The sequence below is a fragment of the Capsaspora owczarzaki genome (assembly GCF_000151315.2).
Source record: "Capsaspora owczarzaki ATCC 30864 unplaced genomic scaffold supercont2.10, whole genome shotgun sequence".
Lineage (NCBI taxonomy): Eukaryota > Filasterea > Ministeriida > Capsasporidae > Capsaspora > Capsaspora owczarzaki.
This window is the reverse complement of record NW_011887301.1, coordinates 1,004,175-1,029,886: the sequence shown is the minus strand read 5'-3', so window position 1 is coordinate 1,029,886 and position 25,712 is coordinate 1,004,175. Positions and strand designations below refer to the sequence as shown.

At 53.8% G+C, this 25,712-nt stretch overlaps 7 protein-coding genes and 1 pseudogene across 8 annotated transcripts; 5 read left to right on the top strand and 3 right to left on the bottom strand.

Annotated features, from left to right (window-relative positions):
- Window positions 1-222: 222 nt before the first annotated feature.
- On the bottom strand, window positions 223-3,754 carry CAOG_06124 (hypothetical protein; the record flags this gene model as incomplete). The annotated part of the gene is made up of 3 exons (XM_004345664.1): window positions 223-400; window positions 459-863; window positions 990-3,754. 3 exons carry the CDS (start codon window positions 3,752-3,754, stop codon window positions 223-225), a joined length of 3,348 nt encoding a protein of 1,115 aa, XP_004345714.1.
- Window positions 3,755-4,594: 840 nt separating this feature from the next.
- CAOG_06123 (hypothetical protein) lies at window positions 4,595-6,856 on the bottom strand. Its single transcript, XM_004345663.2, has 3 exons — window positions 6,572-6,856; window positions 6,305-6,371; window positions 4,595-6,007 (listed from the first exon to the last, which is right to left on the bottom strand). The coding sequence occupies exons 1-3, from the start codon at window positions 6,707-6,709 to the stop codon at window positions 5,319-5,321; spliced, it is 894 nt and encodes a 297-aa protein (XP_004345713.1). The 5' UTR covers window positions 6,710-6,856; the 3' UTR covers window positions 4,595-5,318.
- A 198-nt stretch (window positions 6,857-7,054) lies between these two features.
- On the top strand, window positions 7,055-12,377 carry CAOG_06122 (hypothetical protein; annotated as a pseudogene). The gene is made up of 7 exons: window positions 7,055-7,885; window positions 7,990-8,200; window positions 8,321-8,986; window positions 9,097-9,302; window positions 9,425-9,481; window positions 9,592-11,317; window positions 11,493-12,377.
- A 106-nt stretch (window positions 12,378-12,483) lies between these two features.
- On the top strand, window positions 12,484-15,454 carry CAOG_06121 (hypothetical protein). Its single transcript, XM_004345661.2, has 5 exons — window positions 12,484-12,499; window positions 12,582-13,064; window positions 13,209-13,580; window positions 13,702-13,971; window positions 14,100-15,454. The coding sequence occupies exons 2-5, from the start codon at window positions 12,614-12,616 to the stop codon at window positions 15,239-15,241; spliced, it is 2,235 nt and encodes a 744-aa protein (XP_004345711.1). The 5' UTR covers window positions 12,484-12,499; window positions 12,582-12,613; the 3' UTR covers window positions 15,242-15,454.
- Window positions 15,455-15,470: 16 nt separating this feature from the next.
- Window positions 15,471-16,678, top strand: CAOG_06120 (hypothetical protein; the record flags this gene model as incomplete). The annotated part of the gene is made up of 3 exons (XM_004345660.2): window positions 15,471-16,019; window positions 16,342-16,384; window positions 16,467-16,678. Exons 1-3 carry the CDS (start codon window positions 15,510-15,512, stop codon window positions 16,676-16,678), a joined length of 765 nt encoding a protein of 254 aa, XP_004345710.1. The 5' UTR covers window positions 15,471-15,509.
- Window positions 16,679-17,542: 864 nt separating this feature from the next.
- Window positions 17,543-19,939, bottom strand: CAOG_06119 (hypothetical protein; the record flags this gene model as incomplete). The annotated part of the gene is made up of 9 exons (XM_004345659.2): window positions 17,543-17,649; window positions 17,736-17,854; window positions 17,978-18,046; window positions 18,185-18,270; window positions 18,425-18,710; window positions 18,815-18,873; window positions 18,978-19,120; window positions 19,265-19,339; window positions 19,873-19,939. 9 exons carry the CDS (start codon window positions 19,937-19,939, stop codon window positions 17,543-17,545), a joined length of 1,011 nt encoding a protein of 336 aa, XP_004345709.2.
- Window positions 19,940-20,352: 413 nt separating this feature from the next.
- CAOG_06118 (hypothetical protein) lies at window positions 20,353-23,018 on the top strand (the record flags this gene model as incomplete). The annotated part of the gene is made up of 4 exons (XM_004345658.1): window positions 20,353-21,624; window positions 21,699-22,386; window positions 22,454-22,688; window positions 22,775-23,018. 4 exons carry the CDS (start codon window positions 20,353-20,355, stop codon window positions 23,016-23,018), a joined length of 2,439 nt encoding a protein of 812 aa, XP_004345708.1.
- Window positions 23,019-23,210: 192 nt separating this feature from the next.
- CAOG_06117 (hypothetical protein) lies at window positions 23,211-24,257 on the top strand. Its single transcript, XM_004345657.2, has 3 exons — window positions 23,211-23,303; window positions 23,396-23,665; window positions 23,744-24,257. Exons 1-3 carry the CDS (start codon window positions 23,218-23,220, stop codon window positions 24,171-24,173), a joined length of 786 nt encoding a protein of 261 aa, XP_004345707.1. The 5' UTR covers window positions 23,211-23,217; the 3' UTR covers window positions 24,174-24,257.
- Window positions 24,258-25,712: the final 1,455 nt, after the last annotated feature.

Genomic DNA, 25,712 nt, shown 5'->3' with positions numbered 1-25,712 from the left:
CGCAAGCACCGGGGTAGATGGTGTCGAGGGCAGAGAAGGCAAGGTTGACGCTGCCGATCGGGGAATCGCCAGAGTCAATGGCGGAAAGAGACAGGGGACCAGTGTTGGTGCCAGCAGTGAAGACGGCGCCAGCGCTGCTGAACTGAAGGGTGCCATCAGTGGAAACAATCTTGGAGACAGAGCCAATGTTGCCAGCATAGGTAAGGGCAGCGCCCTTGCTGATCATGCGGACAATGCCAGCAAAGTACGAGCTGGGAATGTCGAAGGCAGTGGCGAAATCAAACAGACGGCCAGCAAGGTCGTTGTCAATCGCGCTGGCGGAAGGGCTGTTGGTGGAAACAACAAAGGCGTTGGAGGTGGTCGCCTGGAGGCGAGTCTCCACGGCGTTCTCGAGATCGATCTGGACGACGGAGGACAAGCAACCGTAGAGAAGGTTGGGGGCAGAGCCAAGAGCGTACAGGTCGTAGGTGGCAGCGTCGTGGTCGAAGGTGATGGAGGGAACAATGTCACCGAGAATGTCGACAACACGCTCGGCAGCAGCGATCGACGAGGCGAGATCGGAGCAGCCGAGGCCGGGCACGTAGGACGAGTAGTAGTCAGCCGAGGCGCCAGAGACGAGGGAAAGGGCATCAGAGAACTGGGAGGACTCGAGGAGATCGTCAGCTTCGTCAAGGGAGAGCGCAAGAATGTCAGCGTTGTCGTTGTTGTCGCTGATGGCATCGCGACGCAAGACGCTGCGACGGGTGACGGCGGGGATGTTGACAGTGATGCTGGTGAACGAGTTGGTGTAGGCATCATAAATGTTGCAAGCGACCGAGTCGGACAGGGAAGCCTTGCGGTTGCCGAGGTGGACGTTGGACGCGCTACCAACGAGGGTCTGGCCGCGGAAAACCTTGTAGTAAACGGCGTTGGTGCCAGAGGCATCCTTCCACTGCGAGAAGATAATGTTGCAAGAGCGGATGGTTGCGGACTTCATCGTGCAAACGTACTTGACGCTGCCGCCGAACGGCACGGGGGCGACGCGGCGGGTGAAGGAGACCGAGGACGAACCAGCAGCATTGGTGCTGGTGGCAACAAACTGGTAGAGACCGCCAGGAACAAGGGCCGAAGGGGGAACGCAAAGGCCAGTGGGGGTGGTGGTGGTGCAGGCAACAGCGGCAATGTTGGGGATGGTGTTGCAGCCAACGCAGGCGGCAGTGGTCCAGACGAGCGAGTCGCCAGTATGGGAGGCGTCAGCTTGAAGGGAATCGGTGGACGACAGGGTGGCGGTGGTCGGGAGAACGTACTTGATGGTGATGGAAGGGTTGGCAGGCTTGCGAATGTTGACGTTGCTGGTGAGCGAAGCGGCGGAAGCACCGTTCTTGGTCACCAGGGCGGAAATGGCAAGGCTGACACCGCCAGCGTACGCGTTGTTCAGGTTGATGCTGAAGGTGGCAATGTTGTTCACATTGTCGGTGGAAACAAGAGTGGGAACGAGCTTGGCGCCGAGCTTGTCGTGGCAAACAACACCGGCATTGTCCAAGCAGTTGACGGCGTAGTTGCAAGCGCCAGAAGTCTGGTCAACATCGCTGCAGGAAACGACAACCGAGATGGAGCCCGAGGCGTCAACGAGGGCAGGGGCGACGACGTCAGCGGAGATACGCGGGGGAATGGCAGAGAACGGCATGCCAGAGACGGAGGCAACAACGCCGGAGGAAACAACGGTGGCGGCGACGGAAAGGAGGTACTGGTGGCCGGGCACGAAGGTGAACGGGGGGAAGGTGATCACCTGCAGGTCGTGGGGAATCGAGAGAGCAGCCAAGTCGAACTCAATGTTGAGAGTGGCGTCGGACAGAGTCCATGCGTAGGTCATAGCCTGGGAAGGAACGCAAGAGGGGAAGGCAACAGAAACCTGGAACTTGTTCTGGTTGCCACGAGCGAGGTTGAGGCCAGAAAGCGAAGTGATGGTCGCGGTGGGGATCTGGTCAACGGTGATGTCGACAACGTGAGTGCTGCTGCTGGAAGCGGTGAAGAAGGTCAGGCTGAACTTGATGGAATAGCGAGCGCCGCTGGTAAGCTGAGCACGGGGAACAACGAGAAGACCGCTGCCGACAACAGTGTTGGCGGTCAGGTAATCGACCAGGGTGGTGGAGCCGTCAATGCCGTTCAAGTCGGTGACTTCCCAAGCAAAGCCCACATTGCTGGCCAAGCTGGACCAGGTGAGGGTGAGGTCGTTGCACTGACCGACAAGGGTGTTGCCGAGCAGGGTCACAGCCGGCGCGACAGGGGCCACGGGCGCAGTGGTGGTGATGGCGGTGGTGAGGGGCTTGGTGTAACGCTGGTCGTAAGCGACGATGGCGCCAGCAACAGGGATGAGGTTTTCGGTAGTGGCGAACGAGTTGTCGGCAGAGAAGGAAATGGTGAGAGTCGTCGCGGTGGTGAGAACGCAAGTCGCGCCGTTGCCAAGAGTGGTCGAGGTAAAGTACGACGAGCAGGTGGTGGTGGGAATCGAGTGGATGCCGGGCGCTGCGAAGGCGACTTGAACACCAGAGCCAGTGTTGGTCCAAACGGCAGACGAGACGACGGGGGCAGCAGCGCGGAAAATGATGTTGTTGGCAACAGGGATGAAGTCAACACCGTTGAAAGTGACGTGCAGAGCAAACTTGACCGAGGTGGTGGTGGTGGTGGGCGCGGCAACCTGGATCGAGGAAGCATCGAACGAGTCGGCAACAAGGGTCTGAGCAGCGTAGAGCGCGGGAGTATCGCTGTCGGTGAAGCGAACGGACGGGGCCAAGTCCGTGGGGATGCTGCCGGCGGTGGCCGTGACGGTGATGGCACTGCCGTCGTAGTCGTTGTTGTTGGTGGTCGAGAAGGCCAGGTCGGAAGGGTACAGGTAGACGGTGGCGGAGGGGACGGTGTAGGCACCGTTCTCAGCAAAAATGCGGACCTCGTAAGAGCCAACGCCGAGCTCGGAGCTGAAGGGGGCCTCGCAAAGAGCCGACGAGCCAGAGAGGACGGTACCAGCGAAGGTGGCGACGGCCACGGAAGGGGAAGGACCAGTCAGCTGGCAAAGGGCGGAAGGATTGGCGGCAAAGCCAGCACCAGACACGGCGAAAGTGTAGCGGGTGCCAGAGGCGAGGAGGGGAACAGCGGCGGGGGTGACGAGGGTGGTCGTCATGCAGGTGCTGTCATCGCCACCGCAGACGTCGCAGTTGTCGCGAACAGCGCCGCCGTTGACGACGTCAAAGCAGTCAGTGCAGGTCTCATTGTTGCCAAAGCAGACGCCGCAAGCATCACGCTGATAGTTGGGCAGGGGACCGGCAGGGTTTTCGGAGCTGGTGCAGGAGCCGCACTCGTCATAAGAGTAGGAGCCGAAGCAAGTGCCCATGCAGTCAATGTACGGCTTGTCAATGTCAAGGAGATCGACGGGCGCGCAAATGCCGCAAACGTCGGTGGCATACAAAGTATCGCAAGTGCCAGCGCAGTTTACGCCTTCGTCGTCGGGGAGGCCAGTCGTGCCGCCAACGCAGTTTCCGCAAGAGTTGATGAAAGCCTTGGGGGAGGCAAAGCAGACGCCTTGGCAGTCAAGGTCCTCGTCAATAGAAGGGTCGGTAACAGACTTGCAGGTGCCGGTGCATTGATCACGGATGAAGCCGCTGGTGCACTCGACCGAGGTCGGGGTGGCAGTGCCAGAGGTAACCACTTGGGCGGTCGAAGAAGCGGCCAAGAGACCGAGGAGAGCGGCCAAAAGCAGCACGCTGGAAGAGAGACGCATGGTAGATTCTGCAAGTTGGATGGTACAAGTGATTTGCGAAACGGCGCAATGAGTCTAGGGCAAAATACTTTAAAGTCCAAAAAGAAAGAAAAAAGGAAAACAAAAAAGATGGAGGGTTGAAAATGAAAAAGATGGTGGGCGTGCTTTTTTTAATTTTTCGATCGCTCGAAGGGGGTTTTTTTTTTTTTTTTTTTGCTGTTGATTATTTATGTTGGGTGGTTGCTGGGGCGATGGCGCAACAAGCAGCTTGCATGCGACCTTTGGCGCAAACGCCAGCAAGCAATGTAGCGGTGCTTGTAGACAAAACAAGAGGGGGCCGGGTTGGTGGGATGGGAGGAGTGTCCGAGCTGCTCCTCGCGGAGCAAGTCGACCAACAAAAAATACACCAAAATCATCAAAATAACCAACAGTTTCAACCCACGCTGCTTTTTTTTTCAATAATTATGACATTGCGAGCACGCCCCAGCACGCACCGTTGTCGAATTTCGACAATGCACGCTCTTTAGGCAGACCCAGTGCTCTTTGCCATCCTTCCACACTCCGTCCAGCGACAGTGCAGAGGTGCTTTTCGAGGTGGTGTTGCTGGGGGTGGTGAGGAATCGAGCAGAATGGCGCTTTTGTCCCGAGGGAGCAGCACACTTACAAAATGTGGAAAAGAAAAAAAAAAGAACAGAGAAAGAAAACAGGTAAAAAAGCAAAGAATGACCTTCTGTCCAAAACAAGAAGCGCCTTTTGAATCGAATTTTGGCGTGAAGATCTAGGTCAATCTATCTTGAATGAATGATTCACGCATTTCAAACCCCCCGTCAATTGTTTATGCCAGTTCAGTCGCAAGTGCAACTCGAGAATGCGATAAGAATGAATTACATTGGAGAGGCAACAACAACAGCAACAAGTCGCAAGAGATTCACACAACAGACAGCAACAACCACAAAAAAAAAAAAAGCAACAAAGGAAACGAGCAGTGAACAAGTCAAGCGGCTCCGAATCGCCGACAAAAGCGGCATCAGAGTTTTCGCCACAATAGAAAGATTTGAAGCTCGTTGAACAAAGACATGAAAATGTGCAATGAGCAACAAAGCAAAAAAAAAAATGTGGCCGCTTGGCTTCCGTTACACTGCAGTCCCTTGGAGATTCACTAAGAATGAGCAGAGACGAGCACTCTGCTGATTATGGATGACAGGAAGCATGGTCGGGGCAACGTATTGTCACACGACCAAGCAAACCCGAAAGGAGGGTAGCATTAACGGGAGGGAAAGATCGAAGATGAACAAGAAACGAACGAAAAGAAAAGAAAAAGAAGAAAAAAAAAAAACGAGAAGAGGAAGCAAGTTTCCAACCAACTCAACAAACACTCTATGGCCCAAAACCCACAATGGGGGGTTTCTGAAAGCGTGTAGAGGTCCAATGATGCTGATCAGAAGTGGACAGAACAAGAGGAAAGCCAAAAAAAAAAAAGCAAAGAACGACAAAAAGAGGAAAAATGGCAGTGCGCACCAGTCGCAGACAGAAAAGCGAGAAAAACTCTCTCTCTCTCTCTCTCTCTCTCTCTCTGTCCTTGTCTTTAGATGATGCGCGCGAGAGCTGGTGCAACAAGCGCTTGGGGTGGCGCATGAATGTCAGCCGTCAGCACATCCGCCTCCTTGAGAATGGAAACAACATTGGTGAGGACGGCGGAGGAGAGCGCGCCGTCTTGTGAAAACTCGACAGCCGAAAACCACTTGGCGGCGTCGTCCAGGGTGTTGCCGTACTTGTCGGCGACATACTGAACCGAGGCGCCGTCGTCGTTGCGCGCAAAGTTGGCGCAGCTCTCCTGGATGCCGCGGAAGAGGGCAGCGAGCTTCTCAGTGGCGCCCTCCCGTTGAAGCGCAGCGTCGCTGACGGCAACCATAAAGGCGGGCCACGGGGTGACAATCTCGCCAACCTTGACAACTTCGCGCGTGTCGTGGAAGGGCTTGGTGGTGAACTTTTCCCAGAGGAAGGCGTCGGCCTCGCTCGTGTTGACGCCGTCGCGAAGGCCCTGGAAGTTGCGGAGCACGCGCCAATGGTTGTCTTGGACAAAGCCGTTGTTCTTGGCCAGCACAATGGCCATGATGTGCGAGCCGCTGCCAAACCGGGAAATGCCAAACGTCTTGCCATCCAGATCAGCCACAGACTTGACCTCGCTGTTGGCCCCCGTCGACACGGCCCAGATGAGCGGTGATCGGCAATACTCTGCTGCGAGTTTGAAGCGCGCCTCGCCCTTCGCGATGGCTGCGTGTGTGCGTGCGTTTTGTGTGGAAATGGAAACATGAAACGTGAGCCCACAACAACAACAACAACAAAGACAGACACATTGGTGGAATAAGAACAGCAAAATCGATAGGGACGAGAACAAGAAGAGGAAGATCAGCAAAAAATAACATGGAAAAGAAAGAAACAGATGAAAGAAAGAGAAGCCAAGGGAAAAAAAAAAAAAAAAAAAAAAAAAAAAAAAAAAAAAAAAAAAAAAAAAGAATCGTTCATTAGCCGGAGAATAATGACAAAGCCCACCACGGAGATTGAACTTACCAGCAATGAGGCCTTCCGTGAGTGCAACTGCGACATCGAGTTCACCGTTGTTGAGCTTGGTGGTCATCTGATGACGGGAGAGAGGTGGAGAAGAAAGCAAAAAGGAAGGAAGAGAAAAGTGAGCGGGAGAAGAACGTCAATGAGCCGCGACATTGAGCGTGGGATGGCGAGGGGCACCAAAGTCGAGATCAGCAATGCTGAGGTGGGGAGAGAGAGACAACAACAGGGAGAACAGGAACAAGACAGCGAGATGTGAGGAAAGGTTACCTCGCCAGTGCCGCCGAGACAGTCCACAAAGTCGAGCGTGACGCCATGGCGTGCAAACGTGCCGTCCTTCATGCCGAGATGGAAGGGCGCGTTAAAGTGCTCTGGAACACCGCCAACGACAAAGTGCGACGACGACATTGTTTTTGTGTGCTTGTTTGAACAAGATGTGGAGGGGAGAGGGGGAAAGGGGGAAAGGGTATCAAAAAGTGTGAAGGATGGAAGCGGAAGAAAGACGTTGGTGCTCAGAGAACAGCAACAAAAACAACAAGAAGACGAAAAAAACAAAGAATGATGAATGAGAAAGAAGTTGTTCAAGTTTGGGATTTGGGATGCATCATTGGAAAAAGCAGAGTCGGTTGGTGGTTTTTGAGTGGAGGAGTTGGCAACTCTGGATGACGGTTGCGTCATGTCGAGCTTTCTTCAACTTGAGGCCATTTATTGCATTGTCAATGATGAAAGTAGCACAAAAGCTCACTCGTGTTTAAATTTGTCTCCTTCTGAAATAATGCTCACAAAGGACGACAATGGCGACGGGTTTCGCCTCCAGCTCAAAATCCAGCTCGACGGGTCCTTCCGCCGCTCCGTCATCGCAGCGTCGGAAGTCGCCGAAATGACCCATGCTGGAATCGTCAAGCACTGCTGCGAGGTCTTCCAGGACGCCCTGCCGCCAGGATGCCTGCCGACCATCAAGTTCCAGGACGACGAGGGCGACTTTTGTGATTTGCTGCCGACCACAACGTCCGTCGCAGACCTCCTCAGCTGTGCAGTTCGCGTCGAAGGCCAGCCAGATCTGCGCCGGCTGCAGCTCGTTCTGGCCGTCGCTGCCGGCTCTGGGGCGGGCTCCGTTGCGTCTGCTGCTGCTGCTGCGGCCGCGGTTTCAGATTCCGCAGCAATTGCCGCTTTGGTCGATTCAGTCTCAGGGAATCAGGCGTCGGTCGCGGCAGAGGTGCCAAGTGCTCCAGTAGCAACGCCGGACGCAGTTGGACCGAGCACGAGCACTGCTGTGGCAGCCGAAACCGAGGACAACAACAAGATTTCCTCGACGTCTCCAATCTCGACGAGTACTGCCGCCGCGGCGGTCGATCCGAGGACAATCGCACCAAGGAAGGTTGCCAACACGGGACCAATGCTGCCGAAGGGATTTATTGCAGAGTCCAAGCCGCTGAACGAAGAACAGCTCGAAAAGATGCGCTATGAGCACTTTGCTGGATCGGGACGGCGCAAGCGTTGGCAGGCACGCGAGGTGCCTCTCACGGACGACGAGTTGGAGTGCTGGCTTGAGCAAAGCCGTTGGCTGACGTGCAGTGTGACTGGGTAAGAAGAGAGACATCCAATCCTGTGATTTTGTGATTTTGCTTGGGAGTTTGCGTCTCTTGGCCAACGCTGAAAATGCCTTCCCCCCCCCCTCTTTGCTGTAGAAAACGCTGGCTCGGGTCAAAGTCCATCATTGGCGTCGGTTTGTACCACGCGCCACGCTTCCTGTCAGATGAAGAAAGGGAACGCCAAGCGGAAACGAGCCGATTCGTGCAGCAACGCGATAGTGCTGCACGGGCTGTTCAGGCTTCCCGCCCAATCACCAGCACGGCGCTTGCGGACGATGATATTGACTCCACCGAGGAGTTGTTTCATGTACGTGGCTGAGGCTTTGTTATCTGTGAAGGAGGGAAGGGAGTTTTGTGCTCGAAGGCCGCAGTCGAAACGACCAACTCCGCCCGGCCTGCAAAACCAACTCAACTCTTTCAACGATAGGTCTATCCGTCTGTGCAGGCACCGCCTCCAGCCAACATCAAGCCTTTTGCTTCAGCCTCTGCTCCGTCAATTGACACAAGGGTCGGCTCCTTGGACGTTATTGTCGGCCCCGTGTTTGATATTGATGCATTCAACGACGGCGCCATTGGAAATCCCGCCAAGGGCATTCTGCCGTACGATCAGCGCGGTGTGGTTGATATGGATCGCCAGTTTAACGCGCTCAATATGGCGTACTACGTGGCGAAGGGCAAGAGTATTGGCACAGCCCAGCGGTATGAGCGCAAGATGATCACCAATCGTTTGTCCTTCTACATTGAAGAGTTTCACGGTCGCAAGGTGTTTCCGGACAACGTGGAGGCCCAACTGGCTCTTCTTGTGCACCGCGATGCTGATGCCTTTGACAAGTGCGTCTACCCCGTCACGCGCGACGACATGATTGCCGATGCTGTCAAGCGCTGCATTCCCAAAATCCTGAAAGCTACTGTGGCCAGCATGCTGAGCGACAAGAACGAGGCGGATTCGGATCGATTTGACCAAGCCCTTCGGGTGTACTTGCTTGTTCACCAAATGGCAATCAAGCTGGTTGTGCGCTACAGCGGAGTGTACTCGTACCTCTTCCGATCTGTTCTCCAATGGATCCAAAATCCTTTCACTGCAAAAAGCCGTGTAAGAGAGCTTTGCATTCGCGTGCGGCCGTCCCGTATTTTGTAAAAATGTTTGGCCGGGCTATCTCTTGTCGAGTTTCTGACCCCGTCGCAACATTTGTTCCGCTGTAGAAGGAGTGGCCAGACATTGAAGAGGTTCTTATTTCTGCTTCGCTAGTTGGAATTCCGTGGTCGACGCTGCGTGAATCATTCGTCCGCCGGCTCATGGTGCAAATGATGGCCAAGACCGCAAACATGCGCGACACTGCCACCTCGCTCGATCGCATGCGACACATGTTCAATCAGAACCGCACCATGATCATGCGGCTGCTCTACGAGTACGTTCATCCCCATTCGCAAGCAGTGTTCATGGTGTGTGAATTTGCACTGCACTTGCTCACATGTTGCCAAAAATCTTGATTGTTGCTCTTCCAACGTCTTCCGTCTTCCGGTGCGCTAGACTGAGCTTTTTTGTGGCCGGAGCAACCCCTTCGGAACTCGATGTTATCTATAGTCGGTAAGTTGCACTCTCGTCGAACGGCGTGGAGATTGCTGCAGGAACGTGACGTCCCCACCCACTCCTACCTCCCACTTACTCTCAACCCCCACGCACCCACCCTCTCTTAGTTGCGCGGGTAGCCTCCCGAAAGCACAGCGGGATGCCGTCAAGCGAACGTGTGTCGCCGTGAAGGGCGTCGACTGCATGGAGAAGCTGTGGAAGTACTTGGCCATGGATTCACCCGTCACTGACGATCTTGCTGTGCGAAACCACATTGGCCGATACCTCGACTATCTTGTTGCGGCCGTACCTGTGTGGGAGGCTCAGAATTTGACTGCAGACGCCTGGAATGCCATCAAAGTGCCACCGCTCGTGACCCGGCCGATTGTTCAAAAGTCGTCGTCGTCGTCCGTCACGTCATCCGCAACCTCCAAGCCCAATGCATCATCCGCGCAATCCAAGCACAGCTCATCGACGACTGTAAAGGCCAAGGCGGCCGCAACGAGCGCCGCTCCAGGCAAAGGAATGGGCAAAGTGGCCGTCGAGGCAAAGGCAACACGCACCATCCCCGTGCCGCAGCAGACTGTGTCGTCGGTGGCAACCCTCGGAATTCTTGGTTTTCAGTCAGAAGAGGCTCGTTTGCTGAAGGAACAGGACGCTGAAGAGCAAATGAAGCACATGGGCTGGCCCATGCTCACCAGCACCCGGACGCTCGACCGCAACAAGTGCTGCTATCCGCGCTGTGGTCGCGTCTTCTCGTGCCGCAGCCTCCTGTTCCATCATCTCAAGCGTGTCTTCAAGGGGCGATTGGCAGCAAACCCAGGATTCCACGTTCGGCACCGCAAGCTCACGACCGAGGAGACTCACCCTGACCACGACGCTTGGCGTTCGCTAACGTGCCCTGCTTGCCACTGCAGCTTTGAGAACGGCAACCAACTGCGCATTCATTACACCTGGCTCGGTGTGGAGGGCTTCTGGTCGATGGAGCAGCAGACCGCGCTGCGCAAAGCCGCTGCCAATGAATCGCAAGAAGAACAAGAAGAAGCCGACATGGATCGCATTGACGAACGTCAAGTCGTCAACGAGTACGTGGTAGACATAGTCCCGGCCTCTCCATCCCCAGGCGCACCCGGCACACACGCTCCCGTTGCTTCAGAATCGACCGCCGCAGTGGCAACAACGCAAGTCCGCTCCGAAACAGTCATGGTCAAGTCCACGCCGCTGCGCCGGAACGCAAAGGAGGAAGAGTTTGATTTGCTTGGTGTGTGCATCAAGTGCTTGAATGCGGAACGCGAGTGCATCTTTTCGCCGTGCGGCCACTTTGTCGCGTGCCGGCCCTGTTCCGAGCGGGCGGGCGAATGCCCCGTGTGTCGCACGATGGTGTTTGACTTTATCGTGCTCTGCTACGGTCTTCAGTCGGACGGTCGAATGCGTGGCACAATGGCCGCGTCTCCCCGCTATTGGGTTTCGCGCGTCGATCGCACCGTGCCCCGGAATATTGGGACACCCGACACCACGCCCATCTCACAGCTGACGGGAATGGCCCTTCGCGAGGTGGAGCTGGATGCGACCAAGGTGGCTGTCTTTCAGTTGCTGATGAGTCGCACGTCCATTGCAAAGTACATGCCGCAGGACGTGACGTCGAATGCTCGGTACTCGGGCTTTGTCGTCAAGAAGGTTTTCCGAATTGAAAACCCGTACTTGTGGCGCTCGTACGCGCATGCCAAGCACATGATTCGCTCTCGCTTTGTGTCGCACTTTGAGACCAAGAACAGCGAGTTGGGTGAGATTGACAAGAAGCTGGCACGAGTGGTCAAGGATTTCAATGGCAATCCAGAGGCTGCTCGAGACAAGGTACTTCATTGCTTTATTTGGATTGCTTTTTTTTTGGATTGCTTCTTTTGGATTGCTTTTTTTGGATTGCTTTAAAGAGAGAGAGTCTTGGTCTGTTGTTGAATACTGTCCGATTTCTCAATTTGCTTGTTTTTGCGTTTCCTTGTGTTACTGCCATCATGGCACGGGATTGCAGATGAACGCAACACTAGCTCAGCTGCATCGGTTGCAACAACTTCGCGAAAAGTTCGAGGTCACGACGGAAAACCTGTGCTTGCGGGACCACTTTGCGTGGAAAACGGCTACAAAGGGGCAGGCGTGGAGCACTGACGTCGGTTGGCTCGGCTATGCTGCCAACGATTCCGCCCCGAGCCGGCCTGAGAATCTGACCCGGCGACAGCGCGAAGAGATTGAGGAGGCCGAGCGACGGTACATTCGCATGCGGGAGGGCGTGGACGAAGAGATGCTTTCAATGCGCAACCCGTCGTCCATGCACTATCTGCCCGAGGCAGACCGCAAGCTGCACTCGGATTTCATGCAAGAGCTGGCTTTGGAAAGTGACATTAACGAAAAGGTCTTGTTCCACGGAACAGACGTCCAGTACGCTGACAGCATCAAGCACAATGGACTTGACGAACGACTCTCGTCCGACTACGGTCTGTTTGGCGGCGGCATTTACTTTGCAGAGAATGCGACAAAGAGTGATGCCTACTGCGTTGGAATGGGCGAGAAGCGCTTCATGTTCCTGTCGCGCGTCTGCCTCGGCACGCCATTTGTGGCCCTGTCTGCGCTCGATGGCCGTCGTCCTCCATGCTTGGAGCTCTGTGACTCTACTCAGCCGTGCACCCACTCTCGCTACGACAGCGTGATTGGCGAAAAGCAAGCAAACAACCAGGATGCATACCTCATGAAGCACCGCGAGTTTGTTGTCTACGATCGCAACCAAGTTTATGATCATCTACGAGCGAGTGTAGGCTCGTGGTTGAGTCACGCGTTCTTTTGTTTTGCGTATTGCTCTGTGTGTGTTTGCGGTGCATTCGAAAATTCGCATTGAATTTTTAGCGGAAAAATTGATCTTGACCTCTTTCTCAAGGGCATCGTTGCTTGGCTAAGAATGGTTGGCAGCTGGTTTGTCATATCCCTGTATGGAGTCGCTGTGTACTAAGCGAATCATGAAGTCACTCGTCCTTGTCCAGTTGCACAGTACGAAATCCCAATTGTAAACCAATCCAAACTTCAACTCACTTCGACTCTAACCCTCACCCTTTCTCCCTCGCCAACTTAGATCATCTCCGTCCATCTTCGTTCGCCTGAAGCATGGATGTCAAGGGCCACCACCAGTCGCTCCACGACCAGCTCGTTGCAGCACGGCAAGAGCGCTCCTGGCAGACCTCGCCAGCCGCTGTCGTAGCACCGGCGTCAGACCACCGTGCAGACCTGCGACAGGTGCCGACTACCTCTGGGCAGCATCTTGCTGCTCACGCTCACGCTCACGGCGGCGTCGTCGCACAGTCGCTCGTCATCCGGAACCTCTCCTTCCATGTGCCAAGACCGCAGCCGAAGTCGCTCATCCCGGCCTTCCTCAAGCCAAAGAAGGCATCCACGGCGGATACGAGTGCTGCCACCAATGAACCATCTCAGGGCAGCTCGGACCAGCAGCGCTTGCTTGAAGCGCCGACGGCAAGACCAGCCGACGAAATTACAATCCTGAATGACATTTCACTGACCGTCAAGGCTGGTCAGGTTCTCGCCATTCTCGGAAGCTCGGGTCAGTGTCATTTTTGGTGCTGTTGAGCTTTTTGCTGCTGGTGGCTGTGTTACTGCCCGTGCTGTTGGAGTTTTGCTCGTTCACTTGACTTTGAATTCGCGCTTCTATTTTTTGTGTTCCGTTTTTCTTGTTCCCGTGTTGCAGGTTCGGGCAAGACGAGTCTGCTGGACGTGCTGGCGTGTCGATCGCCCAAGGACGGACGCATCGAAGGCCAAGTGCTGCTGAACGACCGACCAATGACTGCAGCGGCGATGCGAGACGTCGCCGGCTATGTTGTTCAGGACGATCGCCTTCTCCCCAATTTGACCGTGCACGAGACGCTGATGTATGTGGCGCTGTTGCGCTTGCCTCCAAGCATGTCTCATGAGCAAAGGATGGCGCGTGTGACGAGCGTCATTGCCGAGCTGGGCCTCCGCTCTGTCAGCAACACGCGCATCGGTGGCGGGCACATTCGCGGTGTGTCTGGAGGAGAGCGTCGTCGAGTGTCCATTGCAGTGCAACTGCTGACGGATCCTTGTGAGTCCTCTGCCGAACCTTTCATTTGTTTGTTTGTTTGTTTGTTTGTTTTGTGTTGTTTGCACGCTTGTTTTGTTGCGTTGGTTGCTGCACGCTCAGACAATGTCCCACGGCTGATCAGATTTGCTCATCCTCGACGAGCCGACGACCGGCCTGGATTCATTCTCTGCCGCAAACATTGTCTCGGTGTTGTCGCAACTGGCCGCAGCCAACCGCACCGTTCTCTTCACCATCCACCAGCCTCGATCGGACGTGTTCGACTTGTTCGATCGCATTCTCCTGCTTTCGAAGGGACGTACCATGTATTGTGGTCCCTCCAAGCACATGGTGTCTTGGTTCAAAGCTCAAGGCCACGAGTGTCCCAAGTTTAGCAATCCGTGTGACTTTTCACGTAAGATTGGATTTGTTTGTTTTGTTATGTTTGTTATGTTTGTTCGTTTGTTTGTTTGCTTGTCTGCGTCTGTCAGTCATTCGATCTGCTTTCTTTGCTCACTTGTCGATCATTTGTTCATTTGGTAGTGGACTTGGCGACGGTAGACTACAGAACGCATGACGCCGAAAAGGAATCAATGCAGCGCGTCCTGTCACTGTCAAAAGCCTTCGAGGAGCGCAGCAGAGACTTCTTCGCCGCGGTCGATCCCAACGAACTGGAAAACTGGAAGCATGGCGCTCGTGCGGGCCAGAGCGGCGAGCTGAACAGCGTCATGGCTATTAACGATGGCCCCGTCCTGGCTGTCAGTAAGCCACGACAACGGATTTCACGAGCGCGACAAATGTACATTCTGTACTTGCGTGCGAGCCGCAACATTTTGCAAGGTACCGGTCAGCTAGCGGGCGAGCTTGTGAGCACGCTTTTCATGGCCTTCCTCCTCGGCTGCATCTTTTACAAGTTGGGCGACGACCAGATTTCTGTGCGCGACCGGTTTGGTCTGTTTTACATTGCGTGCTCGCTCTTCCCGTTCATGGTGATTCTCGACACCATCGCCAAGTTTGACAGCGAGCGGGCGTCGTTTTACAACGAGCGCCAGGACGGCATGTACGACCTGCTGCCATACTATCTGGCCAAAGTGCTTGCCGAGCTGCCATTCAACGTTTTCTTTTCTGTCGTGTACCTCATCCCGATTTACTTTATGGCCAACCTCAAATCGGACGCTGCCTCCTTCTTTATCTTTGGCAGCGTGCTGTTTCTGGTCGTGTACTGCTCCCGGTCTCTCGCAATGGTGATGGCCGCTGCCTTCCCAGTCTTCCAAGCGGCGTGCTTTGCTGCCAACCTGGTCTTCACCTTGTTCATCCTGTCCTCTGGCTTCCTCATCAATTTGGATACCATTTGGGCGGGCGTTTCGTGGTTTGCGCATGTCAGTTACATTCGTCTGGGATTCGAGGCACTCTCCATCACCGAGTTTTCCGGCATGAACTTTACGTGTGCGAACGTTTCTACCTCTGTCGTGGACCCAGTGTTTCTCTCGTCTGAGGTCAATCTGGGACAAAATGGATCGGCCTCTTGCCCCATTCCGAACGGCAAGGCTGCGCTTGAGTCGTTTGCCCTCACGGATGCCACTTTCGCCCAGTCCGTGTATGCATTGGTTATTCTGGTGGTTGGCTTCCGCACTCTGGCCTATGGGTTTCTGAGGTTTGTCCACCAAAAGCCCCGGGACAAGTAAAGGCATTGAGTTGTTTTTCGTTGTTTTTCGTTGTCTTGGCCCCCGGGGGCTTGGTACTACGCGCTCCACTATGGTTCGTTCAGGGATGGGTTATTGTTTTGTTGTTGAATTTTATGTGAACCTTGTACATGTAGATCTAGTTTTGAAGAGCCGACTTGAGCTTGGTTGGTGCTGAATGTTTCCTGCTTGTACTGATCTAGTCGACGAATGGGCCAGTCTTTGTTTGTTTTTTTTCTTTTTCTTCCTACACGCACGCACCTTCACCACCATGTTGAGACGACTTGTTGCAGCGGTGACTGGCGGTGCATTGAAGAGCGCAGCCGACATCCTGCCACAAGGCCCTGCCTCAGCCGCCACTGCCGCAGCCGCCGCCGTGGGTGGTCCTTCGACGAACGCACCGCACAGTGCCCAGCCGACGACATCTGCTGCCGACATGCAACAACTTGCACCGGACGCGGGGTCGGAGACGTTCGCTGCCGACATGTCTGCAGCCATGCACCGCAGCCTGGACAAGACGCCTGGGCTGCGCAAGGTGCTGGCTGGGACGGATCTCGACGGCAACGAGTACTACGAGCTGTATGAGCAAGGCCGCACGCAGACCAGGCGGCTCGTCGACATGAAGATCAAGGCCTTCCAGTTCGAGTCGGACACAGTGCCCGTGCAGTGGGAGTCGTGGCTGCGTCGCCGCCGTATTGCTGCACCAACACACGACGAGCTCCTTGCAGATCGAGCTCGCCGAGAAACACTCGCGCGCCGGGTCATGGACTTGCAATTGAAGGTCAGCGAGAAATGACAACGGCAAACGATTGTCTCAGAAGCGAAACAAACGCCGAACAAGGAACCATTTGACAGCTGCATGGATGTTGTTATTGAGACTCACCGTGTGGCTTTGTGTGTGTGTGTGTGTGTGTGTGTGTGTGTGTGTGTGTGTGTGATGTGGGATTTGCGACGATTTTGTCCTTTCGGGCGCGTTACAGGATGCCGAAGGTGAGTGGTTGCGAAAGGTTGGTTTTTGTTTTTGTTTTTGATCATCGGGATTGTCATACTCATCCCATTCTGGTGTTTGTGTGAACTTTTGTTGAACCCCGTTCGTGTTGCAGGAGGTGCTGCACCCACGTCTGGTGGCTTGGCTATTGGAGGCAAGTATTCATTCACCCTTCGTTTACTGCTGTGAAATCAACTCACAGTCCGTTGTTGCCCTTCACTGGTCGACCTATGTGCACAGGTCTCTCGCATGCTGCTGCGCCACTGTTCCGAGCCAAGGAGTCAGAGTCGCCATCGCGCTCTGGCGATAACTTTCAAGTCGGAACCTGGCAGCACAAGTCCAATGCCCAAAACGCCAAGGGAGCTCCTGCATCATCAGAAACACAACCAGAAGGCTCTTCTGGCTCAGAATTTGAGCCAGAAGCGTGGCAGCCCGGGCAAGAGCGTCGATAGTACGCCCTTTTTGGTCCTATCTCGGCAACACCTGCTCACCTTTTTGAGGTTTGACTCTCATTTTCCCCCTCGCTCAATGTTACCCGTTGGTTCATGAGTGCGTTGAAGATTTGCAATTTTTAAATTATAGTATCTCATTTGCATTGATTTCTTGGGAAGCGTTGAAAACAGCGCGGGGTGGAATTGCTGCTGTGGCTGCCCCTTCTTGCGCGTGCCAGCTCAAATTGTCGCTATGTCGCTTCTTTTGCGAAAAAGTTGGACAAGGGCCAGTTTGGCAGAGCAGTTTGCTGAGACCGGCACCGCTGTCAGGAGCGGGTGGAACAATGGATGGCCAACCGCCAAATGCATCAGTCGCATGCTATGGTGCGAAACAGCAGTCGAGCTATGCATCCCCGGACATTGCTCGTTCCATGAGAAATATGTTTCTTAGCAATAAATAGGAGTGAGGGGGCCAAAGAACCTCACAACACCTGAATTGCGGCCCTCGGCAACAGAGCAATGCAAAGAACACGCCCCCAGATGCCTCGCTGTCCAACCATTTGACCGCATACCACATGGGAGCAATATTTGCAACTTTGATTTTGCATTGCTATTGTTGTTGGCCTGTAAAATCAATCGAAATCACACAAAAATTCGGGCGCTGAACCTCGTTTGGCGAGCCCTCTGCAAGGTATTACAATTGGCGGCGCCCAACAGTGGGACAGGTACGTGCTCACGCTTCAAAAACACTGTCTGCTTTCCCTCATATTCTACATGTGCCCTTGCACTCAAAGTCATTCAATCTATTCTCTGAACGGGTTTCGTATTGGAATAGTCTTGCATGACTCAAGCTAAAAGCAAAAACTACATGTATTTGTGGACAAATCATGCATCATCGGCCATTTGCAAAAAGTGCTTGTAGCTCTCCTGCTTGGTCTCGCCAGTATTGATATTGAAGGAAAACTTGAAAGCGCTGCCATCTGCACAAACAGCTGAAAAAGAACACGATCGGCGAAACAAAAAGAGTCAACGCGCTTGCCGCAAAGGTTGTCCATCATCGCTGCTCAAAACGACGTACCAATCACATTATCGTTGCTGCTGAAGGCACAAATACATTTGGATTCTGGCACGGCAAATTTTGCAAAGCTCCACGACGAGCTGAAATAATTTGGCAAGAACTCTTTGGCAGAAGCCAAACTGCACAAGGACAGGAAATGTAGTTGGAGGAGGAAGCAATGGTGGGGGGAGGGAGCGAGGGACGAAAGACGGTGAGCAAAGTGGCACAGGCATGTGCCACAAGAACCAGAAATGCTTGCTCACCTTGACTGCTTGTTCTTGCTGTTTTCAATGTTGTCAGCAACATGGAAGACATGCACGGTGCCTTTGTCACTGGACAAACAGAGCATGGTGGAGTCTGGATTGAAATTAATGCTGGACAAGGGCCAATGTAAAACGAAATGCAATGTAAGCCACAGAGCAAAGAGATCCAGGCAAAAAGAGAAAAGAGTGAGTGAAAATCCACCTTACCAATAAATCACAGCCTTGTCGGCGCCTCGTCGGAGCTGCATGGTGCGACGGTTGTGTACGAGGTCAAACACGCGGACAAGTGTTCCCTGGTAGGATGCAAAAAACCATGAAAAAAAAAACCAAAACAAAAAAAAAAAAAAAAATCCCAAAAAGTCAGAACAAGGGTACATCCCATCGCTCGCATTCGGCGTGACTGACGATCAACATTGCAAAAACAACAAACCACGAGCAACAACGCACCTTTTCGGAGGTGGTTGCCAGCTTGGTGCCTTGGTCGTTCAAAGCAATGCAGCTGAGAGCAGTCTCGTGGGCCGTCAGCAGCACCACCGGCTTGGAGGAGTTGGCCAGATCAACGACCTGTACTTGACCTGGCTGCATGCCAGGGAATGCGAGAATGGCATTCGTACTGCTGGGGCAGAGTGCACACAAGCCTCGGGGATTATCTGCAGTCTCAAACACATGCAGGCGCTGTGGCGACTGTGTAAACGTGTACACGAAAATTTTGTTTTCGAGAACGACCACAATGCTACAGAAGGCAACGCGAGAGAGAGAGAGAGAGAGAGAGAGGTGAGAGGGAAAACCATTCCCACGCATTTTGAACCCCCCACGAGAACATTGTCCAACGCATACCGATCTCTTCGTAGCTTGACCGCCTTGACTTCACTGCGAAACTCGAGCTCGATGACACACTTGTTCTTCAAGTCGTCCCAGATCATGACTACCCCATGCAAACTCAGCGGCGATCAGTGAAACTGCCATCAAAAAATCGATCGTCGCCGGCAAAAAAATGCACAAGATTGGCGAAAACCAGGTCAATCGCAAAAAGCGTCGTACCCTTGTTGGCAGCAAACTTGGGGGTCTTGCCTCCGCCGACGAGAGCGAGGTAGTTGCATCGGAAGAGCATTTCGACGTATGCAATGCCGCCGTCCTGAAAGTCTGTTAGCGTTGCCGTTCCACCGATGACAACAGCCACACCAGACACACACACACACACGCGCACACACACACACCAGACACACACCCAAATGCATGAATGAGCTGCAGCGAGTCATATCTGGTCTGGACGCGTTTCACACTCACCGCGACGCGACTTTTCCTTGAGTGGATCTGCATTGAAGATGCGGAAGCCATTTTCCATGCCAATGGCAAAGCAGCCTGTGCACGATAAGACACACACACACACACAAAGAAAGAAGGAAAGGCAGCAGACAAAAACGACGTGAGGGCGGAGAAGAGGAGAAATAGGGCAAAAAAAGGAGAGTTAGTAAGAGCTCAGGAGTAGCAAAAGATAGGCAGTAGCGAGTGAGTATTCCGTATGTGAAAGGTCGGTAATAACGAAACAAAAACAAAGAAGCATTTGATGACGCTGTCCAGCTGATGCCCCTCATGACGGAGGGCAGAGGGGGAAGGGGGAAGGGGGGGGGGTTCCAAGCCGCACTCATAGCCAGAAAAGGGGGCAAAGACTAGAAGCATGGAAGAGGGTGGAGCAGGGAACGGGCAGAGACAGCGTAAGAGAGAGAGAGAGGACAGAGAGAGAGAGAGAGAGAGAGGGACAGCCAAACAAGCCACTGCTCCACTCCAACGCGTCCCCCCGGTCCAAGCGTCGCTGAGGGGGTTGCTGATGGAGCACTTGTTAGAAACGGGGGTAAACGCTGCTGAGGAAGAGAGAGAGAGAGAGAAGGGTTTACTTTGATCTTGGTTGAAGCCTGCAAAGAGAAGTCCGTTGCGGTGCGGATTGTTCGGTCCGAGGTTCATTGCTGCTCGGGTTGGCGTTCGAATGAGTTTGATTGGAGGGACACGAAGGAAGAAGAGAGAGAGAGAGAGAGAGGGGGGGGGGGAAAGTGCAAAGGGAAGACAAAAAAAGACTGAGAAGTGCTCAGACTGGATAGGAAAAGCAGATCAACGTCATGAAATGCCAGATTCCGAACGACAAGTGTTAAAAACAATGGACGTCGTCTGGATTTGCAGAACAGAGTGGTATGAAGGGAGCGAGCAGATGGCAGACACAGCAACAGTGATACAAGTCGTCCCAACAGCACGAGTCAGGGCTGGCAAACCATTGCATTCAATCAAAACAAAATACAAAAAACAAAACCAAAAACAAAAACCAAAATCGGACTTGACAGGTTTTCTCAGTCGTTTTGCTTGTTTGTTTGCTGATCCAAACAATGAGCGATGCCATTGAAGCGCGTTCGCGGCGCATGCTCAAGCACATCACAGCGCTGCAGTCGATCGGACTAGCACGCGCCGCAGCCCATCACATTGCCACAGTGCACCATGCTCACCGTGATGCTGCTGCTGCTGATGCGGCTGATGCTCTCTCAGCGCCCAAGTCGTCCACGTCCACGTCCTCGTCCTCCTCGTCGCCCTCCGTCACAGCTCACCCAGCTCAGCCAGTTGCGCAGGGTGCTGCTGCCCATCGTCGTCCTGTTGCTGCTGCTGGGTCTGCCGTCTCGTCGGCGTTGACGTCCTTGTCCGAGTCGCTCACGTCGCTCACGTCGCTCACGTCGATTGTGCGCGCAATCGTCCAGCATGGAAGCACGCTGTCCAACGCAGGGGCGTCCTCCTCCTCAGGCTCATCGTCAGCGTTGCCGTCTGGTTTATCGTCGTCATTGGCGTCTGGCTCATCGTCCGAGTCGGAGGCGCACCACGTCGAGGCAGCCTCGCTCAAGACACTGCCGTCATCGCCGGGATCGTTCGCGCCGTCACTCTGGCTGCAAGCATCGTCATCCTCATTGCCAGGGCCGTCATCGTCGTTGGCCTCAGCATCTTCCACGTTGCCGCCGTCCGCTTCGTCCTCGTCCACCTCGTCCCCTGCCGGCACGGCGACCATCCCATCGCCAAGTGACCTCGATGCGGTTGGCGATTCTCCACAGCTACAACGGCTGATTGAGGCTGTTGCTCGATTGTCTGCGCCGAACGCGGGATCTGCCGAGGACGACCAGATTGCTTCCAACGCTTCCGTTCAAGCGGTGATTGAGCTCCTCACCGCTTCGATCGACGCCAACGCGCCCTGTCTCACCCAGCGCGTCATCGGACCCATGCCACTCAATCAAAGCCACGACGACGTGCAGGACATGCGGTTGCGCATCACCATCTTGCTCGCCGCAGCAAAGACGTGCACGCTGCTCTGGGAGTCCATTTTCAAGAGCGCCCTCGCATTCACCCTGCCCCTCGAGCGCCATGTCGACTACTGGAATGACAAGCAGGCAAACCCCTGGTTTTATTACGCCCAAGTGCTTCCTGCCACGATTTTTGGCTTTGGTCGCACGTTGCGGCGCAACTGGACGTTTGCGCGGATTGTGCACGAGCTGCTGTTGTCCCCATTCTACAAGCTTCACCAACACCATGCCGTCATTCACCAAACGAAGCGAGAGCACATTGTGCTTTTGGGCCGTCTGTCCCAATGGCGACGCGCTCTCAAATCGAGCGAATGGGAAGTGATTATGGCACCGCTAGTCCTAGTCCTGCGGGAGCGGCATCCGCGTCGAATTCTCATACACCTCTGAGCAAGGCAGCCGGTAGCCTCGATCACGAGACTCGTTCTGCTCCCGAAAGCAGCCCACACCAGCGTGCATTCTCGCAGGAGCAGCGCGCCTTGTGCACACTGCTCGGTCGCTTCTGCACGGACTTTGCAGCCCTTCTCACGGATGCGCTGACGGACGGACATACAGAACAGCGACAAAAGGCCGCTGACATGACATACGGCGATTTGGTGGATGCCATCATCAACCTGCCAAAGCTCGCTGAAGGGTACCGCGCGCGAGCGCATGCCACACTGGTGACACACGGGATGCCCAGCGTGCTTCTGCGCTATTGGATTCCCACCGCAGTTGGCACCGTGGCCGCTTTTGCGGGGATGCGCACGTGGCACGCGCGGCGAGAAGACTTCTTCCGCTGGGCTTTGGAGGCGAAAGAAACGGCCGTCCGCTTTGCCACTGACTGGTTGTGGCGGCCAGTCCAGCGCATCTACGAAACGGTGCGCTACGACGAAAACCAGATGGCCTTGATTAGCACCAAGTCGCTGCAAAACGACCTCGACTCGCTCGAGCGCATGGTGCAAGATTTCGCTGCAGACCAGTTGCTCATCGACCAAGAAGCGCTCAGTCGGCTTGGTCAAAACGCCCGTGAAGGCGATCTCTCGGTTGTCATGCGGGAGTATGAAAACAACATCCGAACGCCGTACAAGAGTCTCGTTTTTGGTAAAGCTATCAGGATGGTGAATTTTTTTTTTTCCTTCGATTGCTCACTCTCCATGTCTCACTGCAGGAAATCTGGTCCGCACGGCCCTCATCCAGGTGCAACGGACCAAGGTGGATTTAGAAACAGCAATGACGTCGATCGACAAGCTCATGAAGTCGAACGAGTTGAACTTTCAAGTGCTCACGGCCGTCCCAACATTTGCGCTTGTGCGACTCGGCTACATCAAAATCAAAAATTCCCTCCTGCGCCGCGCAGGGCTTCCCCGTCGCTTTGTCAACAAGGAGATTCGCAAACACCTTCGGTACGATCGTGTGTGCAAGCAGGTTTTGATTCCAAGGTGGATGGAGCATGGCTAATGTTTTTTTCTTTTTTTTTTTTGGCTTTTAGGCAAGTGGAAATCCACCTCAACCGCAGCAACATGCCAGATGGCGTGATTCCGTTTGAAGACGAGGGCAGTATTATCGTCTCGTTGCATCTGTTGCACTCGTGGGCAGATGAAATCAACTCGCCAGAGTTTGCCGCGGATCTGCGCGAAATTGAATCATTCGACGAGCAGCAAGTTGGCCAGCGCATGGCTGTGGTCAACCGGATGTACCGCACGCATGCATTCCTTCTACCCAGCTCCCTCTGACATTGATTGAGGCTCGAGGTTGCATGTGGATCTGTTTGAAAGAATAATTTCAATAATTTCAGTTGGATCATTCTCCTCCCTCCCCCTCTCCTCTCTTTCCGTTCGCACTTGATACTCCTGTAACTTCATTCCGACAACGCGTTTCCACCAAGTGCTGGACGATCGACGTGTAGCCGCTCAGTCCAACTTTCACAACCAAATGAATTCAGTCGGCCTGGTCCAAGAGTTGGCCGCCAGTCTGCGCACTCATGGCTTTGATCTCATCCAAGCCTTCCAAGTGCAGAGGTTTGCGTCTCGCGATGGATGGCAGAAGCAACGTACCCGTGCCAGTTGACCAAACGCCGAGTGAGTTCAATGTTCTGATTCAATCTGCCCAGGTACAACACTGCCGTGCAAGAAAAGCATGCCAGCCAGAATCCAACGGCTCCACTGCCGTCAGACAGACTGATGGAAACCTTTGGACGCACAGCGACATTGGGCGTCCTGGTCGGGAACACCAAGGCCATGTGGAATCCGTTCCTGAGTTACTTGGTTGAGCGCGATTTCCACAACGCGCCGTTCGCGAATCCAGTCCAACAGTACACCAAGCAGGTCATCGATGAAGCTCTGTCCAGCCTTGGGCCCAACAGACCATCGTCCCGTGTCCGGTACAGGCAGCTCAAAGTTGCAGCACACTGGTTCGCTTTCTGGTCGAACTCATGAACGAGCTCTTCTTACACGAACAGATACGATTTCTCTGGACATCCCAACTTTGTCGACCTTCAATTGCTGGGCTCGGTATCGGGAGCCACGTATTACCATCCAACAACAGTACTAAGCATTCATCAGCAGTTTGGTCCGTGGGTGGCGTTCCGAGCGGCCATTTCTCTGGACGTGCCCTTCGAGGCGACCGAGCAGCAGCAGCAGCCAGTCCCCAATCCAGTGCCCGAGCTAGAGGGAGCTGCAGCTGAAGCGATGGCGATTGCGATGCAGCATTTGAGCTCGCCACAGCGGTGGATTGATGTTCGAAACGCAATCACTGCCCCGCACGCTCAAGAGCATCGCTACACTGACAGCCAGCTCCAATATCACTATACAAAAGACTTGGTCGCCTTGCAGGAAGAAGTGCGACGATTGGCTTCAGAGCAGCGGCAGCAAGCGCAACCAGCAGTCTGAAAGGTGCAAGGAAATGTTGTGCTTTCACTCTGAATACCAAACGCCAAGTGCATTGAATGTATGAAATGGATTCGTTTGGTCGAGAATAAGTGCTTTATACAAATGGAGGGGGGAAAGGCAAAGGCTGGGGTGACAGCGGAAACAGGGCAGTGAAACGAAATCTAGAGCACGATAGATACAAAAGAAAATGAGCAGCGATCGAAAAGTCGGACGAATAGAGAAGAGGAACAAAAGCAGAGGCCGGACAACAGCATGTTGATCAAAGAACGGAGGGAAGGGTTGATCAGAGTCAAGGAAACTCCCTGCAACAAAACGAGTTTGCTTCGATCGACGTATTCTTCCCTTCGCTTGAACGCCAAAACGAAATCCGTGCCACTAGGAAACAGGCAATACGGAGCGTCTTCGACAAAGGGAGCAGGAAAGGAAGCGGAAGGAGTGCGACCTGCCGATCTGGACTCACAATGATCATCATTCCTTGTGGATGGCAGGAATTGGCCTTGTAAGGTTTCTTGGATGAGGACGAAAATCTGTATCAAACAAATGTAGGCACCGGGTTGCGATCGTTAACGACCTTGGAAGCGTTTCACAATCTTTGATACGGGCCTTGGTGATTTGCCCCGACCGAAAAAAATGCACCAACGCCGTGTGATTACGAGGAGTGGTGTTGTATGAAAAGTCGGGGGGTGGAGGGATGTACCAAGGGTTGGGAGATGGCTCAAGTGCGCTCGTTTACCTTTCGAATGGGTCGAACACCTTGTCAGCGACGAGAAAACCAACCATCGAAAGCCTACAAAGAGATCAAGGAAAGAGCGTCAACGATAAATGAGAGACAAGTTCAATATACCAAGAAAATAACAAAAACAACGGAAGGAGGAAAAAAAAAAAAAAATGTCAACAGAGTTTTTGCGGCATGTCGATTGGTTGTCAACATGTTGCCTGTGAAACTCTGCTGTTTGCTTTTCTCCCCAAGCGTACAAGATTGCCACGCATAGAATGCAAGTGCAAGCAAGTAATTGTAACGGGGAGGTGGTGCCAAATGTTAAAAACAAAAAAAAGCAAAATGAAACTCACCGTCAACATCACTGGGACAAGGCAGCGGCCGCGTTGGTGCGACGGCAAAAGTTGAGTTCTTGGACAAAGCTCAAGAGATTTCGACTGAACGAGAGTGCATCCTGGACGAAACAACAATGTAACCCAACGAAGTTCTCGAGATTGTGGTATGTGTTTTCTTATGTTTTTTTTTCTTGGAGTCTTGTCTTTTCCGCCTTGCTCTTTTCGAAACTCATTCTTTTGTCTTTCTCCGCCGCAGTTCCCAACCATTTTGCAATGCTTTGGCGCGTTTTCCAGCACACAAGAGATGGTGGTCCAATCTGTCGAAGGTAAAACTGTCGTTTTCTCGACTCCTCCCCTCTTGTTCTTTTTCTCTCCCGTTCTTCACATCCACCCCCCCTTGAGCCATTCCATTAACACCGGCAGAGCGTAAGGGACAACATCCCTAGATTACTCTCCCGTTGTGCGGAATGGCAGAATAAAAGAGCT